At 40.9% G+C, this 21,683-nt stretch overlaps 1 protein-coding gene across 1 annotated transcript in view; it reads right to left on the bottom strand.

Annotated features, from left to right (window-relative positions):
• NPAS3 (neuronal PAS domain protein 3) overlaps positions 1 to 21,683 on the bottom strand; it is a 981,309-nt gene that overhangs the window by 251,393 nt on the left and 708,233 nt on the right. Inside the window, exon 5 of the mRNA XM_088829495.1 lies at positions 21,085 to 21,174. Within this exon, the coding sequence (XP_088685621.1) occupies positions 21,085 to 21,174 (90 nt within the window). The remainder of the gene's footprint in view (positions 1 to 21,084; positions 21,175 to 21,683) is intronic.

The raw sequence follows: 21,683 nt of genomic DNA on the forward strand, positions 1-21,683 counted from the left end.
GCAATCCAGGAGATTGCAGGTTCAATCCCTGGGTCGGGAAGATACCCTGGAGAAGGAAATGGCAACCCACTCCAGTATTCTTGCCTGGAGAATCCCATGGACAGAGGAGCCTGATGGGCTACAGTCCATGGGGTCACAAGAGTCAGACATGACTGAAGCGACTGAGTATGCACGCATATACTAGATACTCTGGACAAAAGGGAGACACTGGCATCTAAAAAACTGTGTTGGTAGATTCTACCTCATAGGGTTGCTGTGTTAACTGACGAATCGTGTGTGAAGGGTTTAGGGTAGTTTCTGGCACCTACTATTTGCTCAAAGAGCCGTATCGTTCAGGCTTATTGTTCCTAATACTACTGATATCGGGTCTGACAAATGTTCTAGTCTCTCTAAGCTCACTCCCACTTCTTGCTATGTAGACACTGATAATGCATGAATACTATTCATTATAATGTGCTGTTCTGCATGAAGAACAACTCTGTTTTGCTCTCTGGTCTCAGCAGATGATGAGTAACCAGCATCCACTCTGGGTTAGGGTTAGTCTCCCTAAACTGCTCCTGATCCTAGTCATGCTTCCACTTGGCGCAGTAAAGTGGAAGACTGAAATAGATTTCAGAACTGACCAATCCATTCAAAAACCCTTGATTTCAGGATTATTCATGGGAGCAAAACACTCTATGAAAGCTGGAAGATATACATTCACTCAGGCAGACAACGAATCCTAATTTGGTGCCCATGACATGCCAGGTTTTTGATAGCTCTATTTAAAAATGTAGGAGAGATCACTGGCCCCCGTGGCCATATTCCTGAGTGAGCAGAGGATAGGTGTAGGTGTCCATTTGACTTCTGAAGCAAGACGGAGACAAAGCAAATGTGAATTCAGAACTCTCAAAATGGCAAAGAGATCTTGGGCAGTAGTTTCCTCTAGAAAGAACTAGAAGGAAAAGGTTGATCCAACAGCCTGTCTAAGACCCAGGAGAATTTCGGACTCCATCAGTTCAGTTCAGTTCAGTTGCTCAGTTGTGTCTGACTCTTTGCGACCCTGTGGACTGCAACATGCCAGGCCTCGCTTGTCCATCTCCAACTTCCGGAGTTTACTCAAACTCATTTCCATTGAATTGGTGATGCCATCCAACCATCTCATCCTCTGTCATCCCCTTCTCCTGCCTTCAGTCTTTCCCAGCATCAGGGTCTTTTCCAAGGAGTCAGTTCTTTGCATCAAGTGGCCAAAGTATTGGAGTTTCAGCTTCAGCATCAGTCCTTCCAATGAATATTCAGGGCTGATTTCCTTTAGGATGGATTGGTTTGATCTTGCAGTCCAAGGGACCCTCAAGAGTCTCCTCCAACACCACAGTTCAGAAGCATCAGTTCTTCAGTGCTCAGCTTTCTTTATAGTCCAACTCTCACATCCACACCTGACTACTGGAAAAACCATAAATTTGACTAGATGGACCTTTGTTGGCACGTTTGTTGTGCCTTTGTTGGACTCCATGTGGTATGTTTAAAATTGGCATGATGCTGAGAGACACTGCGCCTGAGGTTGAAGAAGGGTTGCATGTGGACACAAGGGGCCGTTCTATTTGTCACTGGAACCAGGGGAAGGATTTATTCCCCAATTCTCTTTACACAGGTCCACCCATATGCAGACCTGGCATTTTAAGCTGTCATAAGACTCTGGCTCAGGGTCTCCACAAGCATTCTTATTCAACAATGTAAGAATCTGCCTGCAATATGGGAGAGCCAGGTTTGATCCCTGGGTTGGGAAGTTCCCCTGGAGAAGGGAATAGAAACCCATTCCAGTATTCCTGCCTGAAAAATCTCATAGACAGAGGAGCCTGGTGGGGTACAGTCCATGGGGTCACAAAGAGTCAGACATGACTGAGCAACTAACATTTTACCCCCCAAAAGGAGTGAAGCTGTTTGGGGACTCTGTTGTTGGTAGAAAGACAGCGTTGGCTGTGGCAGTCAGGACAGAGGGGATATGTCACTGTTTCTCCCTTCCCCTCTCTAGCAGGAGAACAAAGGTCTCAGCACAGGCTGTGGACCCCAAGAAAGGAAGTGGATGGGAGAAATGGAGTCAAGAAGGAGAGTCCTGGTTTACCACTCACTGGCTCTGTGACCTGGGTTATTCACGATGCATAATTTTAGTGTCTGCATCTGTCAAGTGGGTGTAAACCCCCTATACACTGCCTTCCAAGACAACTGTGACCATCTGGTGAGAAGTGTGGGGAGGTACTCTGAAACCGCTCCATCTCTCTGCCAACTGGGAAGATAAAGCAGATATGAGAAACATACATTCTGACCTGCAAACCTCTAGAAGCTGAGCAAGAGATTTGGGAAAAATGGACTTGTATGTTTTTACCCTGGCCATATGAAGAGATCTGAGTAATTCCCTGGTAGAACTACTTGTAAAAGTAATAGGTATCAAAGAGGCGAGGAAGCAGACTGAGCCCCTGTGTGTCATCAGGGAATGGCTTCCCTCTGGCTGTGCTGTGATTTGAAGTGAAGAACACCGTTTCTACAATGTGACTGGGTGTCACGCTAAATTTGAGGGTACAGACCAAAAGTTTCAGCAGCTACTGTACCTTTACTCACATTGTGAGAGGTAAATCTTTACCTCATGCCTTTAGTCATGCAAATCGAAGGGCTTGGTTTGCCTGACAGTCTTTTTAAAAGGAAGATTAATATGAAATGTATTTTGCCCAACCCATTCGGCCATCCATTCCCACATTTCTGACAATGGGAAAGATTCAAAACGGGGCTGACCTCAGGCTTAACTTTTCTGCTGAAATTCCTCTGAGTGCCTGCTTTCTGCTCTTTATGCGTATAAACTTGTTACAATAAGGTATGTGGGTGGCTTCAAGTGAAAGACACCCAGGATGGAAGAGCAGGTGAGAAAGCCTCACCAGGTAGAGGAGATGCTAAATAAATGCTGGGGTTTACTCTAGATTTGTATTAGAAGAGGGCATGCTAAAACAGCCCCTTCTGATCATTGTGCTAACAAAAATACAGGAACATCTGAAACCTGGACTAAGTCCCCACAGGCAGGGATATTTCAATTTTTTGTTTTATTTACTGAGATCTCTCTCTCTCTCTTTTACTTAATGTACAAAGCCCAGTTATTGTGCACTGCCACCAAGCTGGAGCTTTTTAAATGATTCAGGGAAGTATAGCTTTCATTTAGGTTTGTGCCCTCCAGTCTGTTTATACTGGTCGATACACTTGTCTGAAAAATATAATGGATTAGCACATCATTCAACAAGCTAGTCAGAAGGCAAGCTCAAGGCGACAGACACCAAAAAGTAAATTACAGTCAGTAGTCGGGCCAGGCCATGCCCAGAGCTAGGAAACATCGTATCAGCACAAAACCTGTATTCTCTGAGAATGGTGGCGGAACGTAAAAGGGATGAAAAATTTACACTCAAATATAATAAAACAATCAGCTCTACAAATTCATATGGCACTAAAAACTGTGTGGTTTATGACGGCGGATTCAAAGGGAATCTGGCGCTCATGACTGTCCCGCACATTATAACCTCAGCTGGAAACAGACTTGGTGGCATTTGTTTCATTTAATGGGCCCACTTTGCAAGTGGGCATATATCATGCCCTACTTTACACATTCCATTTAAATATTTGTAAAATGCCAGTTTGCACAGGTTTGTATTCAGAGACCCAAGTGTTGAGGGGTCTCAGGGTTGGGGGAGAGGGGATGAGGAAGTCAGGGTACAGGGTGAAGGGAGAAGAAGGCTAAAAATTACATTTTTATTCTTAGCTTTCTCTCTCTCTCTTCCTCCCTCTCCTTATTTCCTTCCTTCCAGTCTCTTTTCTCAAGAGACAAAGAGCAGTATTGAGACACATTCTCAAGATCTTGAATTTACATAATGTATATAAATCTATATAATCCGTATCACCCACTTTGACATGAACCAAATCATCACTACGGCAGATATGTCTAGTTATTATTATTACATAGTTTTCTATTTTACAGTTAGTTAACACAAACAATTAGAAATAGGTTGAAAAAGTTTTTTTTTAACCATAAAATAAACTCCAAACAACAAAACAAATCACTTCCCTTGCTAAGAGCTTACTAAAGGACTATCATGTTCTCAGGCATTGTAATTCCACAAAAATATTCCTTGTACCAATTATGTACTAACTGTATGGAGAGACAGATGAGCAGAAAAGGAATGTGGGCACCTCAGTATTTGGCAGGAAAGTTTAAGACAACTAGAAAACCTACAAATGCAAAGAGAGACCTGTAAAATCATCCATCATATGAAATGCTTATATGTGATTTAAGAGGAACAGAAAAGGAAGCAAAGATGGGATTTCAAAGTTAAAAGTATTACAGGAAATACTTTCTCCACTTGTTTCCCTAGCTGTATGGATTAACAGATGTTAACAGAGGAACCAATGAATACAATTTCTGAAATTTAGACTCAGCAATCTTTGTAGTAGACTTGATTATATAGCAACAGTGGAAAGATCATAGGCAGCAGACCTCATTTGGATGACTAACAAGGTACATCAAATGGTACTATTTAATTATACTGGGCCTTGCACCATGATTGAAGCCACTGCTCCCCCTAGAATGTCCTTTTGTCTCATGGGTGGCAATTCCATCAGATTTGGCAGGAAAGGGACTTACCCTGGCTTTAGCCTGTAACTGGTATTTCCATCTTCGATCTTGCCTTACCCTTGGTATCACTGCTATATTGTATCTGTCAGTTGCACCCCTATGTGGATGAACCTGCACCCCTATGTGGTTGAACCAATTCTGATCAATCCCAGCAAAAGTAGCTACACTATTGTCTTCAGGCCATATCTTTACCAGGTGACAGACATTAGAAATTCCTTCAAAACTTATTTCTCCCCTTCTCCACTTCCATATGCAAAGTCCATTTCTCAACTTCTCTCCAGCAGAAGAGCTAGAGATAATCCTATTTATTTCCCAGGTTCACACCCTTTATACTAAGCTTACCCTATTCAGACCTGGGTCTAAAGATTTTCCCTCTCTAGAATCTTCAATGTATCTTTCTCTGCATGCAACTTATCAACCTAATGTTAACGTCATCTGAAGCTCCAATACTTAGGCCACCTGATGCAAAGAGCTGACTCATTGGAAAAGACCCTGATGCCGAAAGACTGAAGGCAGGAGGAAAAGGGGATGACAGAGGACGAGATGGTTGGATGGCATCACCAATTCAGTGGACATGGGTTTGAGCAAACTCTGGGAGATGGCGAAGGCAGAGAAACCTGGCATGCTGCAGTCTGGGGGTCAAAAAGAGTTGGGCACGACTGAGCGACTGAACAACAGCAGCAAACTTAGAAGTGAGACCCATCAAGCCCAGCTCTCCTTCAAACTACTTTTCACCCTCTGCACCTTCTCACCCTTGAATTTCCTGGCAGAGGCTGCTGCTGCTGCTAAGTCACTTCAGTCGTGTCTGACTCTGCGTGACCCCATAGACGGAAGCCCACCAGGCTCCCCGATCCCTGGGATTCTCCAGGCAAGAACACTGGAGTGGGTTGCCATTTCCTTCTCCAAAGTGTGAAAGTGAAGTTGCTCAGTCGTGTCCGACCCTTAGCGACCCCACGGACTGCAGCCTACCAGGCTCCTCCATCCATGGGATTTTCTAGGCAATAGTCCTGGAGTGGCTTGCCATTGCCTTCTCCGGCAGAGGCTAATACTCACCAAACATATTGGTACCACTCACTCAACAGCCCACTGCATTTTGGCTTCAGCCAAAATGATGCTCCTGATGATTCTCAAATCACTGGTCACCTTCTAACTGATGGATGCAATGGCTATGTTCTGTCCTCGTAATATTATAACTTTAGGACATTTGATCACATCCTTTTTGAAAAAGCTTTCTTGACTTTTCTAATGGCAACATCCATGGTTCTCCTAGAGGAGGAGCCGCTCCAGGTTGCTTTCTGATCATCTGTGTTTCATCTTATATGCTTTCATCTCATCCTTGACCCACCAGTAAACTGGGATCTTCTCAACAGCTCCCACTCCCTCCTTCTTGAACTGCAAATCCAAGATCCTCAGTAATCTCATCTGCCTCCTTCAGGCCCTGGTACAATCTAGATGCTAACCACCTCCCTACCTGTAACTCTGACCCCAACCTCTCCCTTGAGCTCTGGAGCCTGTTCAATGATGTCCCACAAGTTTCTCAAATGTCTCACATCTAGATTGGAACTAAGTTGTAAAAATGCATTTCCTCTTTGTTTTCCACTACATTTATCAGTCATCAAGGCACTTATCTTACCCAAAAGAGGCTTCTCAAAACCATCCCCCCTTCTCTTTACTTCCACTGATGTGTTCTATTATAATTCTTTTTAAAAAGTCTCTTTCCTAAGGTATCTATCTGCCTTTTAACTGGAAGACTGCCATCTATTCAGTATCTTCTAAATATTTTTGCCAGAATATTTTTTTTTCCTGAACCACAGATCTACTGTTTCATTTTTCCCTTTAAAACTTTTGATGGTTTCCCAGGGTCTAGAAGAGAAAGTCCTTTTCTTTGCTTCCTCTAGCATTCTTTATGGTCAGTCCAGTCCTAACTCTCCAGACTCACCTCTTGCCATAAGAAATGACCTTGTAGATATGCCTCCCTTTGCCTGGAATATCACCTTTTCCTTTTCCAGATGGGAAATGCCCATGAACACCTGAACCGAACACCATTTCTTTAGTAAATCCTTTGTAAACTTCTCTAGGCAACTAGTTATCCACATTCTCGATTCCTGTGGTTTATAGTGCATCTCTTTATGGGAATATGTGACATTCATTATTCATTGAAATATCTGAGGCCTAGATATCATAGGTCACTGTAGCTTGGTTACCATGTCGATGGAACTGGGTCATTGAGGATAGGAACTATGCCTTAGTTGTTAATAGCTTCAGTTTATTTTAATTTGGACATGTGGGTCACTCAGAATTGGTTGAATGCTGGCATGCATGAATATATATCAAATGTGAAGGAAATATCATAGGTACTCTGGGTTTAGACCCTTATATTTATTAGTAGGCTCTGCTACTGAATTTTGGAGTATTTCTAAATAATGTTGAATATCAGAGCTTTTGACTATATCCAGTCAAGACTGTATATTGTCACCCTGCTTATTTAACTTATATGCAGAGTACATTATGAGGAACGCTGGGCTGGAAGAAGCACGAGCTGGAATCAAGATTGCTGGGAGAAATATCAATAACCTCAGATATGCAGATGACACCACCCTTATGGCAGAAAGTGAAGAGGAACTAAAAAGCTTCTTGATGAAAATGAAAGAGGAGAGTGAAAAGGTTGGCTTGAAGCTCAACATTCAGAAAACAAAGATCATGGCATCTGGTCCCATCACTTCATGGGAAATAGATGGGGAAACAGTGGAAACAGTGTCAGACTTTATTTTTTTGGGCTCCAAAATCACTGCAGATGCTGATTGCAGCCATGAAATTAAAAGACGCTTACTCCTTGGAAGGAAAGTTATGACCAACCTAGATAGCATATTAAAAAGCAGAGACATTACTTTGCCAACATAGGTCTGTCTAGTCAAGGCTATGGTTTTTCCTGTGGTCATGTATGGATGTGAGAGTTGGACTGTGAAGAAAGCTGAGCGCCGAAGAATTGATGCTTTTAAACTGTGGTGCTGGAGAAGACTCTTGAGAGTCCCTTGTATTGCAAGGAGATCCAACCAGTCCATTCTAAAGGAGATCGATCCTGGGTGTTCATTGGAAGGACTGATGCTAAAGCTGAAACTCCAATACTTTGGCCACCTCATGCGACGAGTTGACTCACTGGAAAAGACTCTGATGCTGGGAGTGATTGGGGGCAGGAGGAGAAGGGGACGACAGAGAATGAGATGGCTGGATGGCATCACCGACTCGATGGACATGAGTTTGAGTGAACTCCAGAAGTTGGTGATGGACAGAGAGGCCTGGCGTGCTGTGATTCATGGGGTCGCAGAGAGTCGGACACGACTGAGCGACTGAACTGAACTGAGGTAACTTTACTGATGCTGTCAGAAGTTCATTTATAGACACTAGCATTGTGAGAATAACTGTTTTATGGTTCTGAGCAGGATGGTTAATTGTTCCAAATCTCAGCTTCTCTTCTTTCATAAACCTTGAATAATTCTACTTGTTAAGTACTACCACTTCCCAGAGGCAGCTAGCAATAATAATAATAGTTAACATCGAGCACTTTAGAGTAAAGTGGGATAAGTTCAAATGCTAGTCCTGTCACTTTCTAGCTGTAATGCTTTGGGCAAACTATTTAACCTCACTGAGCCTCAGTTTTCTTATCTATAATATGGGAATGGTAATTGCACCTAATGATAGTTTGGATTATAAACTTAATGGTAGTAAAGTGCCAAGAACCATGCCTGGCACAAAGTAAGGGCTTAATAAATGTTAGTTATAATTCTGGTTCACTGTGAGGTTATATACATGAATAAAAAAGGTCCAGAGGGACAGTATGTCACAAAGAAGGCATCAAGAACACACAAATCAATCATATATATATTAATACCACATAATTGTCTAAGACTCTACATAAATTTTCAGTGTATTTGCACTTTTTACACTCTTAGACAGCCTACATCTGGGATATGTAATAAATATGAATTGATTATGTTTAAATGTCTAGAGTCAATAAAAATCGGAATCTGTTCTGAAAAATGAAACACGCGTGAAGAAGAGAAAGTCAGTCTGTCCTTTGCATCAGCCCAGAATGAAAGGGTAATGGCGAGGTATCTGGGAGAACTACAGTTATTGACATCACTGACCTATAAACATATCCCCTTCAGCATGATATACAGCACTTCAGTACCCTTGTTTTTATATAATTGCTATTACCAAAGCCTTTCAATTTCAAGTGCTCAAACGAGAGCAATTCATATTTCAGATAATCTGCCAACGAGGAAAACTAATTTCAAAATATTTGATCATAAAAGTTGTCCTCAGCTTCTACAGAGATAATTTAGTCAAATAATATCAGATAATCTGAAAGCAGTCTTAGCAGGAAATTGCTTAGGACTCCATCTAAGCAGCTTCCATTTGCACTTATATAAATGTACTGAAAGTGTAGGAGACTTTGACAGCCTGCCATATGTGATTTCATTCCATAGCCTACCTACTTTACCATCAAAAGTTATATCCTTTGAAGCATTGCCAGAATTACTTTACCCCAGTAGATATGCTAGATGTGCCCTTTAAAAGCCATATCATTTCTTTTCTACTCTGACTAGTTCAGGGTAGCATCTGCTCAACTAAATTCCTTTGAAGGTTAAAAATAAAATAGCCTACTTCTTCTGCTGGGCTCCCCTCCCCCACCCCCTACCCTGGTGCTGAGGATAAAACGCCCAGTGCTGAATGAATTTCAGAGAGCACATTTTTTTTTTTTTTTTTAAAGAAGAAGGAGCCTGAGAAATTGCCCCTCTGCTTCACACTTAAGTAAAATTAAGATCCAGGCTTTTCGAAGGTCTCTTGCCTGATCAGAAGCAGAGACAAGACGAAAACCAAGTTTCCAGGAGTTTAGTCCAGAGGGCCTTCTCCTGCTTCTCCAAAGGCAGAAATGTCTAATAGATACAAGGCAGGCCACGCCAGGAACCAGGGCTTTCCTGGTGGCTCAGAGGTAAAGAATCCACCTGATGTGGGAGATCTGGGTTTGATCCCCAAATGGGGAAGGTTCCTGGAGAAGGGTGTGCAAACCACACTCCAGTATTCCTGCCTGGAGAATCCCCGTCGTCAGAGGAGCCTGGTGGGCTACAGTCCATGTGGCCACAAAGAATCAGATACGATTGAAATGACTCAGCACGCAAGCCAGATCCAACAATGGCAAATACCACCAATGGCATGTCTTAATGTTATAAACAGAAAGCGAATGCTGGGATTTCACCTCCAGGAAAACATTTGCTTTTCAGAAACAGTCCTGCTTTCATTCCTTCTCCTCAGAGCTGCTGACAGTTGCAGTCAGCTCTTACACTGTTGTGACTTGGAAGCTTATGCCCTCAAACAGATCAAAATTAGTAACATCATGATTCAGGATTGTCTATTTTCCCCTCAGCCTGCTAATCTATGCCTCTTTTATAATTATTTTAAAAGGCGCTATCTGATTTCCTGAGCACCGCCCCAGGTGTTCTCAGCGATAATGAATGGATAAACATATCATCTAGTGTCACGGAGCAGTTGTGACATTTTAGAAATATCTTCCGTTCAACTCTTCTAATTTCGATGTATGTTAACACCCAAACTTGCAGGGTTTTTTACTAAAGAACTGAATGAATCCCAGTCAGTGTATGATTTACTTGTCTGCTCAGCTGAAAAGGTTTGGAGATGTAGTGAAACGGCATGGTCCTTTCTTGCTCTTTGCAAACTCTGGGATGTCAATTCTAATCAATGAACTGGAAAAATTATGTTTTTCTCTTTTTATAATTTCAGGGAATTAGTTCCCACTCTCGCCTCTTATTTTCCTCAAATTTGCATCTTCTATCCTAAGGGAATGTGTGAAAGTGAAGTCGCTCAGTCTTGTCTGACTCTCTGCGACCCCACGGACTGTAGCCTACCAGGTTCCTCTGTCCATGGGATTTTCCAGGCAAGCATACTGGAGTGGGTTGCCATTTCCTTCTCCAGGAGATCTTCCCGACACAGATATGCAGACAGAACATCAGAGGCATGCCTAACTTCCACTGCAAGTGCTTTGACATGACCCTGGACAACTAGAATGACCAGGTTGCAAACAACATTCCCCTTACACTTGGCAACTGAGGCGAGGAGATCCCCATGCTTGGGATCTGCTTGCTCCTAAAAAGTTGTCTGCCAACAGAATCTCATGTTTCACACAGTCATTTCTGATTGATTCGACAACAGAATACCTCTGAACACTTTTTGTGCCTCTCTCCCCTTCCTTCACTGCCCCCCCCCCACTTTGATTCATCAGGTAGACAATGATTTTTTTCACAGATACTTAAAAGCAAGAATGGAACTCACCAAAGGAACACTGTGTAATACAAATAATCTTTATGCAGTCATTTTGTGATTTGGCTAGCCTCAACATTTCTTAAGACAAAGCCAACCTGTACATTTCATAGGAAAGGACCAGATCCTAACTAATGCTATGATGCCGGCTTTCTGGAAACATTCCTTGCTATCTCTGCTATATATAGCCAAGCACATTTCATGCAATTTTAAGCTCCTAAGAGTATCAAGCTTAACAATTAGGGGCTTCAAATAATCAGACCTAAGCAGCTAATAAAGTACAAACATCTGACAGTCAAGACAGGCTATAGTATTATACTAAAACTTGTGAAACCATCCCTTATGTATCTGCTTCTTAAAGCCTTAGCTTTTTCCTCATCGGGAGGCAATTTTCTATTGTTTTCTTGGCAAAGCATTATAAAAGGAATTACCTGTGGTTCCAAAGTAAGGTTCCTATTGGGGAGAGAGGCCAAAAGGAAGGCAACTGCTTGATACAAAACTTGCTTCTATAAAACCTAGGAAAAAAGCTAAATGCAATATATGATTCTTTACCTGATATCCAAATGCTGTTCCTGACAAACTTCTGAGGACTACCAAAATGCTACACTTGGCATGTAGGTGATCTCTGTCACCTCTGCCAAGGACCCGCTGTTGTTTATTCGCTAAGTTGTGTCCGACCCTTTGGGACCCATGGACTGTAGCCCACCAGGCTCCTCTGTCCATGGAGATTCTCCAGGCAAGAAAACTGGAGTGGGTTGCCATGCCCTCCTTCAGGTGATCTTCCCAACCTAGGGACTGAACTCAGGTTTCCCACATTACAGGTGGATTCTTTATTGACTGAACCACCAAGGGAGCCCAAGAATACTGGAGTGGGTAGCCTATTCCTTCTCTAGGGGATCTTCCCCACCCAGGAATTGAACCAGGGTGTCCTGCATTGCAGGCAGATTCTTGACCAGCTGAGCTACCAGGGAAGCCCCGTCAGGAGTCCTGCCTTGCCCTAAAAACTGCCAATCTCAAACCACTTTTTTCTTTCCCAGGGAAAACTTCTTTGTGCGTACATTCTTTTGCTTTCAAAAAAAAAGTCTGCATAGATATTGGAGGCAATAGATTTAATCTGCCAGTACATTAAAAATTAACAGCATCAGAGGAAGTTTTTGTCTTATTATTGAATGTGGTTAAGTTTGCAGTTATAGGAGGCCGAAATGGGGAGGAGATACCCAAAGGAAAACCTGGTTTGCTCTTTCAGTGAATCATTTTGGAAGTTATTTATATCTGTAGATAAAAGTACAGTAAGCATAAAAACCAAATTGGAAGGAAACCAATTTTATACATTTATCTACATATAGAGGCATGTGAACAGACATCTGTTTATACGAATACACATCAAAAGATGCTCTGAATCATTGGAACAACTGCTATCAGTCTCTTTAAAAATGACTCTTTAGGAAAGAGATTACATCTCTGGACTGTCATCCAAAGGGGGCAGAGGGAGTAAGAAGGATAAAAAGCCACATGGCATTTGTTGTCTAAAGTCAGCACCGGTTTTCGGGTTATCAGCCTGGTTCTAGAACTCATGCAAAATCCTAGTTGATTTCCTTATTATAGTCCAAGTGAAATGGTCACTGAAATTGTTGCCATGTTACTCCTGTTATGAAAACCATGCCTTCTTATGTAAGAGCTAAAACCCAATATAGATTGAACGTGTGTGTGTAGAAATGAAATTTGGATTTTGCGTGAATTTAACGATTTTATGACCTTCTTCCCAGGAGGTCAAGTTATTTCTAATTCTTCATATGAGCAGTTTGCCCTCACTCATCACTCTCCTAGGGACCAGGCTAACTGAGGAAGGCTTAGGTTTAGAGGTATTATTTTGCATATATTGCCTGTATAAGCACCACATTATAGACAGAAATTATCTTTACTTTCCAACTTTGCATAATAAAATAAGCCATTAAATTAATACCATATAGAAAATACTGCTTGTCAGGCAAAGAAATGTACACTGCTCTCCAGAAAACTGGGGACATTACATCGCCAGTGCCTGCATGAATAATACATGGGTTAATTCAGAAAAACACCGTTTCATTATTTAAAAATGAATAAATTACGGACTTAGAATGATGACTAAATTTTCTTCTCCATCTTACTTTTGTTTAGTGCTCTACTTTAAAAATAAATATGAAAAAAAACCCATTTTATCCACACAAATAAAGCAAGCTAGTGTCTCAAAAATTATTTTTTTTCCTGAGTTTAGATTTCTTGATCCCATAAAATGAAGATGCTACACTTTCTTTTTTCTCTTGATCATACTAACTCCAGAAATTAAGAAGCAATGTAAAAGGTCTTCAAATTATACATTTGAAAACAGCGAGTCTATCTTTTATTGTCTTGTGATTCTGTGATTCAGCCTAACTAGAAAAGCCCTTTTTGCATAGTGACATTGTGTGTTTTAGCCTCAATGCCTGCTAAAAAACATGTTCAAAGGCATAAGTAAAAAGAAGATAATTCTCATGTATGATGATGCAAATTTCTTTCACTTTCTTTCAGGGATTTTGGTTTACTCTGAAGGCCGGTTAAAAATCAGTCCCATTTGGGAACCGATGAAAGCATGGAAGAGAGAAAGCCATGCACCAGTAATAAGAAATTAATTTGGAGTTAAAATAAGTAAAACATTCCCATGCAGTGCATTTAGGCTGAGCATAAAGTGACAGCCAGCAGATTATTCCACCGATTTCTAATGCTGGAAATTCGGATGGCATTTACTAGCATAACCTTTCAACTCTGCGCACATCAATAGAGGCCGACAGTGGCTTGAAATATGATTCCTTGCAGATAGCATATCCTCATTCATCTGACTGTGCTGCTCTGTGCTCCATTGCACAAACAGCGTCTCACCCACTTCTGAGAGGACACTAATAAAAAAGGCATCAATTTTCAGCTCTAGTACTACTGTGATCTCTTTATATGTTCGACATCCAACATTAAATTAAAATGCTGTTATAAATCCTACTTTCTGAATCTGGAATGAGTGTTGGGTTTTTGTCGCATGAGACTGCAGCAAATCTTGTCAAAAGCAAGGAAGCACGTCTTGTTCACTCAGAATTAATGTTGTGGATGAAAGAAGGAGGTAAAAGGGGTGGAATTGGGCGAACTGAGGGTGTCAGAGGCAGTGGGGACTGGAGCTTCAGGGTGCCAACCCTGGACAGGGTTTTGGCTGCTTTCAAGAAGTGGCTAATCGAGAACTGTGATGATTAGGGACAAGCTACGGTGGCAGGAAGATAATCATAATAAACAGAAAGGTGCACACATCCACATCCATACACACCAAAAGAAATATTTTAAACATAAAGAAATCATCAATTATCCCTCTCCGGCAGAAAAATATTTGCCAAACACCACTGGTCCTGAGGAAGCCTCCTGGGTTCTATCAGATTTCTTCCACAGGTGCTGCCACGCCAGTTCAAAGCCCAAGAGCCCACAGTGACGTACTCTTGGGGTCTTATGTCAATATTACATCATTTTAAAGTTACAAGAGAAATACTCAGAATTACTGGATGGTGAGGGAACAACACTATCAGAAACTAAATGGTGTGGAGTCAAACAGTTTCAGCTTTCTGTGTAAAGATTGTAGGGGAGAGAAAAAAAATTCCTTGTAAGTACAAGGCTGAAAGAAACTGGCTGGCTTTGTCCATTTTGCTAAGAACTCCCATGTACTATAGAAGAACAGGAGGGAATTTTTCTCCTCTTTCTGATGATATGATCCCTGCTAATACAGGTTATCACCTAGAACTGTGAACTAAATGGGAATAAGGGTTTCCACAAAGATCTGGTGCGCAGAACTGCTGTGGTCTTCCGCCCGGCTCATTCATAATTATGGATGAAATAAAGAGGCGTGTTTGCCTATTTGGGAGGGTGCAGGGGGGCGGGAGAGGAAAATGGGGAAGAGCGAGCAGTTCAATATCTGGATCGAACAGAGGAACTTTTTCCCCCAAGGATCCTGCCGGGAGGAACCTTGACATGCACAAAGTCAGAATGGAGACAAAGTTGCCCTGGTGAGAACGATAAGGTCGCCCGTGGGATTGCTGAGATTATCTCTGTCAAGCACTCGGACAGCATGCAGTCAAATGATGCATCATGCAGTCATTTTCGGGGGGGAAAATCAATTTCTTCACCAGGTCGCTATTTGCTTTTCAAAGTGCCCTTGTAGGCCTTCACTACCAAGCATTTATCAATTTAAATGTTGTAAATTGATAATGTGCCACTGCGCCTTGTCCTGTTTCTGAATTATTTTGATACTTATATTTTCTCAATAGTCTCTAAACCCTCTGAGCTTCCACATTCAAAAGGGCATTTTTCTTTGTTGCACAAGAAGTGATGAACTTTTTACGATTAGTACAGGAGAAAAATGCAGACTTACTGAGGTTAAAAACCAACAAAAATGACAAAACACAAGCTGTAGAAAATTATGAATCTTTCTTTTTTTTTAATTAAGATATGCCTACTTGACTGACTTTATTAATATTATTATTTTTTTACTTGACTGACTTTAAGAGGGGGCACCAAGCAATATTTGGAGAGTTGTATTTGTTGACTGAAGGAACACCGGTTATCCTAGTGCTGCATCAATTTCACACACAGATTGAAAAAGTGCTAACACTTGGCTCCATTATTATAAGGCCTCTGTTGTGTTGAAAGAACACCTGTTTTGCCTTTATAGTCTACCTATCTAGGACATGGTGATGCCTAACAAGAGTAATAATGTGTAAGCTAATGTCTTCTTTTTTTCACCCTGCTAAAGAAATATGTGTGTGTGTGTGTGTATATATAATCTTTTATAAGCATGGAAGTGAGAATATTAACCACATAGTAACCTCAAGCTGATTTGCACTGAAAAACACAGAATGGGAGAGTTGAGGCTTGCACTTTGGAAAAGCAAAAGAAAGACATGGCGGTTGCAAAGCATCTTTAACCTCCAGTGATTTATTGGCCCTCAGCCAAGTTATCAGGGGAATCTAATTCTTCTTTATTATTCAAATAAACCACATTTGGCACCATGGTTCCCTTCCAGAATAGCTTCACAAATAGACTGAGCTCTGTCATTTATTTGACCTTGTACTCGTATGCTAAAGCTGTAATTTTATTTGCCATTCTATAAAACAAATGCAGAGAAACCTAAAATATGGAGATGAACAGCAGGATGGGGAAAGGAGTTTATGGTAAATATATCTGCATGGCTTAAAAAAAAAAGCCAAAACTTTAAATGACCATCGATACCTTTATACTTTCACCTCCATTAGCTCTTACAGCTGCAGCCACCCTATCTCTTTCAGCAAGCTGCCTTGAACCAAGCCAATGCATAACCTTGTTTGCAGCTTCCTTCTAGCTGGCTTGCAATGGCACGGAAGTATCTTCTACCAGAATGGGGATGTGGTGAGAAGAAAAAAAATGACTCATCTGCAAGCTGGGCACTGGAGGCCATGGGCAGGTGATAAGAGTATATTTCAAGAGAGGGCTTAGCTGGTTATAGTATATTTCCTTATGATATCACAGTGGAAAACTCTGTTAACTTCCCATCTGCTCTAGGACCCATTATGCTTTAAACAGAATTCTGTTAACTTGAAAACATTTTTCTGGCATAGGTGCATCAGAATCATCATCTTGTAACCCATTTTCAAGATAAAATGTTTTCAGAAGGGTCCACTTTTATCCTCCGGTTAACTGTGACCCAAGTCCTCTGCCTCTGGCAAATAAAATTTTGACTTTCTCATCAGCATTTAAAAGAAAATGCGGTATTTGAATATGGATTAAGAAAAACTGATTTAAAAGCACGTAAAACATCAAGTTACTCAATGCCATTGTAAGTACTGCATGTCAGAACATCATCCTCAAAATGATCTAAGGGGAGCAGTATCTTCTGCTTCCTTATGTGGTTTGTAATATGTGTGCTCACCTTAGTTTTATGGGTCATTATAGCCTTGTTCTGAGTGTGGATTCCCGTGGAAGCAAACTGATATGTCATAATCCACATATTAGCTCCCACAGAAATTGTATTTGAGATTTAATATTTCAGTCACCAAAAAACTTTCTTTTCCTTAAGAAGTAATACTTCCTTATTTTTGGTTGTTGGCTATAATTGGCTATATTTCCTTTCTTCCTTTGGTTGCCAGGAAGCTCATAGGTAAATTTGATACTTTATCAGATCATTTATATCCCTTCTTATAAACCTTTATTCTGTTCTCTTACTATGCAGTAACAGATTACTTATGTTTACCTTTCTTTTCCCTAGACCCTAGTTCTATTTTGCCATTACTTTTTATTGAATATGTTTATGTAAGCTATTTCTTCTTTGGAAAGAGGAGGGTTTAAATCAACAAATAAATATTTCTATAAACTTTAATTTCCACTCCTATATTGAAGTAGAAATGCTTATTATTTATCATATAAAGTCTCTTTTGGATTCTTTGGTGATTAAGCCCCTTACACGTTGGAAGAGGTTCCATAAAAGCAGGCTATCCATCGTTGCTTCATTTTCAGTATTAGGGAAATGACTCTGTTTTCTTGCCTTGCTTTCACTTCTGCCTATTCCGTTTTACGTGAGGAGCAGATTGTCTTTAGCAGCTCCAGGCACCATGACCAGTCATAAGAAGTCATTTAATCTCCATGCAAGCCAAACTCAGCAACGACATCTGGGGACCTTCCTTTAAGGTAAGGCTGCGTAGTGAGTACCCGGGAATCTTTACACCTAGGGATGCAAGTCAACAATGCGTTTTCTTCAACCTGAAACCATATCTTGGCTAAATTAAATGATTATCTCTGGCAAAGTCAAAGGTCTGCTGAAGATGTTTGGACAACATCATAGCATATGATGTCATTCATCCCCATCATCAAGATGATATGAAAACATCCTAAAGGCAGTAAGTGGCAAACACACATCCTTGACACCTGGAGTTACCCTCAGTGGAGTGGAGGAGAAAAACCTGCTCTGGCTGTCTCTATATTCATGCTACACAACTGAGCTTGCTAGAAGTTCCTCTGCTCAGTTCCCTCATGAGCCAAAAAAGAATCCTAATTCTTTCTTGAGAACATAAGCCGTTTTAGAGCCACCATATTTATTTACATGTTCAAAGAAAAGAAAACTGAGGAAGATACATCTTGAGAGTTATAAATGCAGACACAGCTATGCTCTAACAAACTGACATGTTCACAATATTCCTTAGCAGTTTCACTGGATACATATCTGATGGTACACATTGTCTTGATTTAATATCACTGCTTAAAAAAGAAAGGAGAGAACATAACTATATAGACTCCTTATCACTGTCAAGAATTTGATGGAAAAATCACTGAGTCAAAGTTGCAGGATATGAACAGAGTGGTTGGCATTTAATTAAGGGTGTGTGTGTCTGTATTTAAAGGATTAAGACTGTACTTAACTGAATAACTTTGGATACCCTTTACATTGGATGTCACCAGTGAGCACTCCATACTCCACAACTGAAAGAGGGCAGTGAAGAAAGTTGGGAAGGGTTATGTCTCAGGAAACCCAATTACTCTTTTAGGACTGAGAACATTAACTGGATTGGAAAACCTTTCCCAAAGTTTTAGCATAGAGTTTCCCCCTTATTCTTTGGGCATTTAAAAACATACTACGCTCTTATCAGATTACTTCCATGTTGACCCAGAACTAACTTCTGGAGTTCTAAATTTGTTTCGAACTCCAAATATGTACATTGGTTTATGCAAAAATCACTTTGGAGTGATCTACCCTTCGTCATTTCAGTTGCATAATGCCCTCAGACGAAGACTTCTGTCCATACCACGTTTGTCCAGCTGCACACTGGACTCTTTGTGGTGACATGAAATACAACCTCCACACAGGGCCACAGCCCACGGTGGCCAGCATCTGCCCCTGGGTGAGCCGAGACACCGACTATTGATGCACACTTACTTTATAACCCATCCCATGCAGAGGCGGGGGAAAACTGTACAGAAGTTGCCAGCTAGCATACCATGCCTGCACGGCTGTTTTATTCCTATGGAAACCTCAATGGTTTGCCTCAGATTATAGGAAAAGATTGACTTCATGTGATAGGAGAGAAGCAGTGGAATCTCTTACTTTTAAGGAGAAACCAGCACAGGGTTAAAGCCAAATTTTTCTTGAACAGATGATATTTCAGATGGCCACCCTATTCCAGATGCATCAATTTCCTTGAAAATCCAATCCATATATGTGCATATGCTGTGCTGGCAGGAGGACTGGCTGAAATGGCCAAAACCCAAGAGCTAATATTCTTTTGGCCGGAATAATGCAATTATTATTTTCCTAGCTATCAGTCTAAGCATACAGAGCCATCTGTTATGCAAAGCAAACATACACATCTCAATTACAGAAAATGCAGTTGCCTTGACAGAATTTGGATTACACCACTAACCAGGGCTGTAAAAACGTGTTTTGAGCTAGTATATAATGGATGCTTTTCAGGAGTTCCCTAATTAGCATTTACCTGCTTAAACTAATTATTCATCCTTCTTCTTCACTGGCTTATTAAACTTTGTTGGATAGCCTGCACAAAATATATGACAGGCACTGCAGAACAACAAACAGTGGCTTTCCCAGGTCTGTACAGTGTTAACATGGTGGCACACCAATTTCAACATTGGTGATTCCCAGTACTAGGTCTCAAACAGATTAAGATAAGGCTTCAAGTCTATTAAAAGCCATTAGAAAACCAGAGATTTCTGTGAGACACAAGAATACTAATATTGAGTTGAGTTGACAATAGCCCAGTTCCTATCATTTGGTTTGTTCAAGTCCACATAAAACAGAATTGCTAGATACACTACAGCCAATAACTTGCACATCCTTCAAGCAAGAGTTAATGTCCGCCGCCCCACCCCGGGCTTGGATTCTCAAAAGTAAATAATTAAATTTGGCAGTGTTTCTCCCCCTCCCCCAACCCTCGTCAAATGCCAACTATCTCTCTTTATTATTTCCCAATGTCTTTCTTGATTTAGCTATTACCCGGCAAACTCACTAACAGCCAAAACGTTCCAGCCAGGCTGCCTCCTTACAGCAGTGCCAACTCTCAGAAGCAGTGAGTCTGGGGTGAGTCCTGCCTAAGAGGAGAGAGGCAGATCTCAGCTCCATCTTTAGCTCAAAGGAGCAACTGAATGAGAAGGAGATTATCCAACTTGGCAGATCATCACATACATACAAAATCCCTCCCACAGAACTGCGTTTTTCTTGTGCCAAACCACCAGATGAAAACGGTCAGGCTCAGCCAATCACCTGTATGGGCACGGATACCCAGATGTTCAGCATTTTAATGGAGAAAACATCTGGATAATTAGTGGAACTGCAAACTTTTCTTCAGGGTATTTTGGCATTCTGTAGTGGCAGCCTGTGTTTGGGAATTGAACAAAAGTCAAATTTTTGTGTTCCAGGGGGACTATCAAGAACGAATATCTAGGGCTTTTGTCCCCTGCCCCCATGTGCCTCCATATTTTTTTTTTCCCTTTTCACCTCTGACAGACACATGTGGGTAATTAAATGTCAAATAACAAAAGATTATCTTATTTTATGAAATCGTCTTTCTGCATTAGGAAGCATTTGCAAAGGCAGCAAAATGCATACTTGCAGGAACCGTTCCTCCCCACAACACATTTTAATGGTCTCTTTCAGCATTTCTTGACTCCAAATGACTCCCTGTCATTGTGTCAGCTCCCAGGACAGTGCAGGGTCCTCCATAAATATCCAGTAATAGGACACAAGGGAAGCACTATTAGTGTGTCCTCTCCTACCGAGCACAGAGGTTTCAAAGTTCAAAACAACCAAGGGAAGAAACTTCATTTGTTCTCAATAAATTAATAATGATCCTTAGGGGTTAGGGATGGGGGACTCAAGTTTTGAGCACAAGTTGATGCCAAACATTCTGAACTGACATACAGCTTTCTCAATGACTTTGTGAGCAGAGTCAGGGAGAGCCATTAAAAAAATAAACTGGATAATTCACTCCAAGCAGAATATCTGTTGAAAAAGGACAGGCATGAAGCTGAAGGAGCCTTCACAACTGCTGTCAAGAATCTAAAATGGTTTTACTTACTTGTGAGAGGCCTAGGTAGATGGAGACTGTTTCAGAAATGTACAAAAATTTTCCTTCTTGATTTAGTGCAAATACAAAGCCATCCAGGGACTGCAGAAAAAAAAAAAAAAAAGGTTAGTAAGTATATGTGATGGAGATTTTGTTAATAAGTCATCTAATACAAAGCAACACATAACCAAATTTAAGATCACTTTTCCTTCATGTTTAACAGAAATCTAAGATCTTTAACTACTGCATTATACATGAACAAACAAAAGGTCTGAATTAAGACCACAAGCTAGCTTTCCCTTATTTCAGGCACTTCCTTATGTCTCTGTCATTTGATCAAGATGCATTGCATTTATATATAAAATTAGGCCATGTTGCCATTATGTTTTTGAATTCAGTAGTTACTGAGATTGAAACAGCACAGTTATTAAATAGCTGAACAGGAATGAAAACTGTAATGGAACAAGAGAATAAAAGAGTTCCTATATAAAGAACAAGTAAAACCACCACTTATGCTCCTATGGATGTCAATAATTTGCTAATTAATAGAGGATTATTATCCTCAATCCCAGTGACTACTGTATTAGAACAAATAGGAAAAGTCAATATAT

This window comes from Moschus berezovskii, chromosome 21 (assembly GCF_049115385.1).
Source record: "Moschus berezovskii isolate FMDL1 chromosome 21, NW_MosBer_1.0, whole genome shotgun sequence".
Taxonomy (NCBI): Eukaryota; Metazoa; Chordata; class Mammalia; order Artiodactyla; family Moschidae; genus Moschus; species Moschus berezovskii.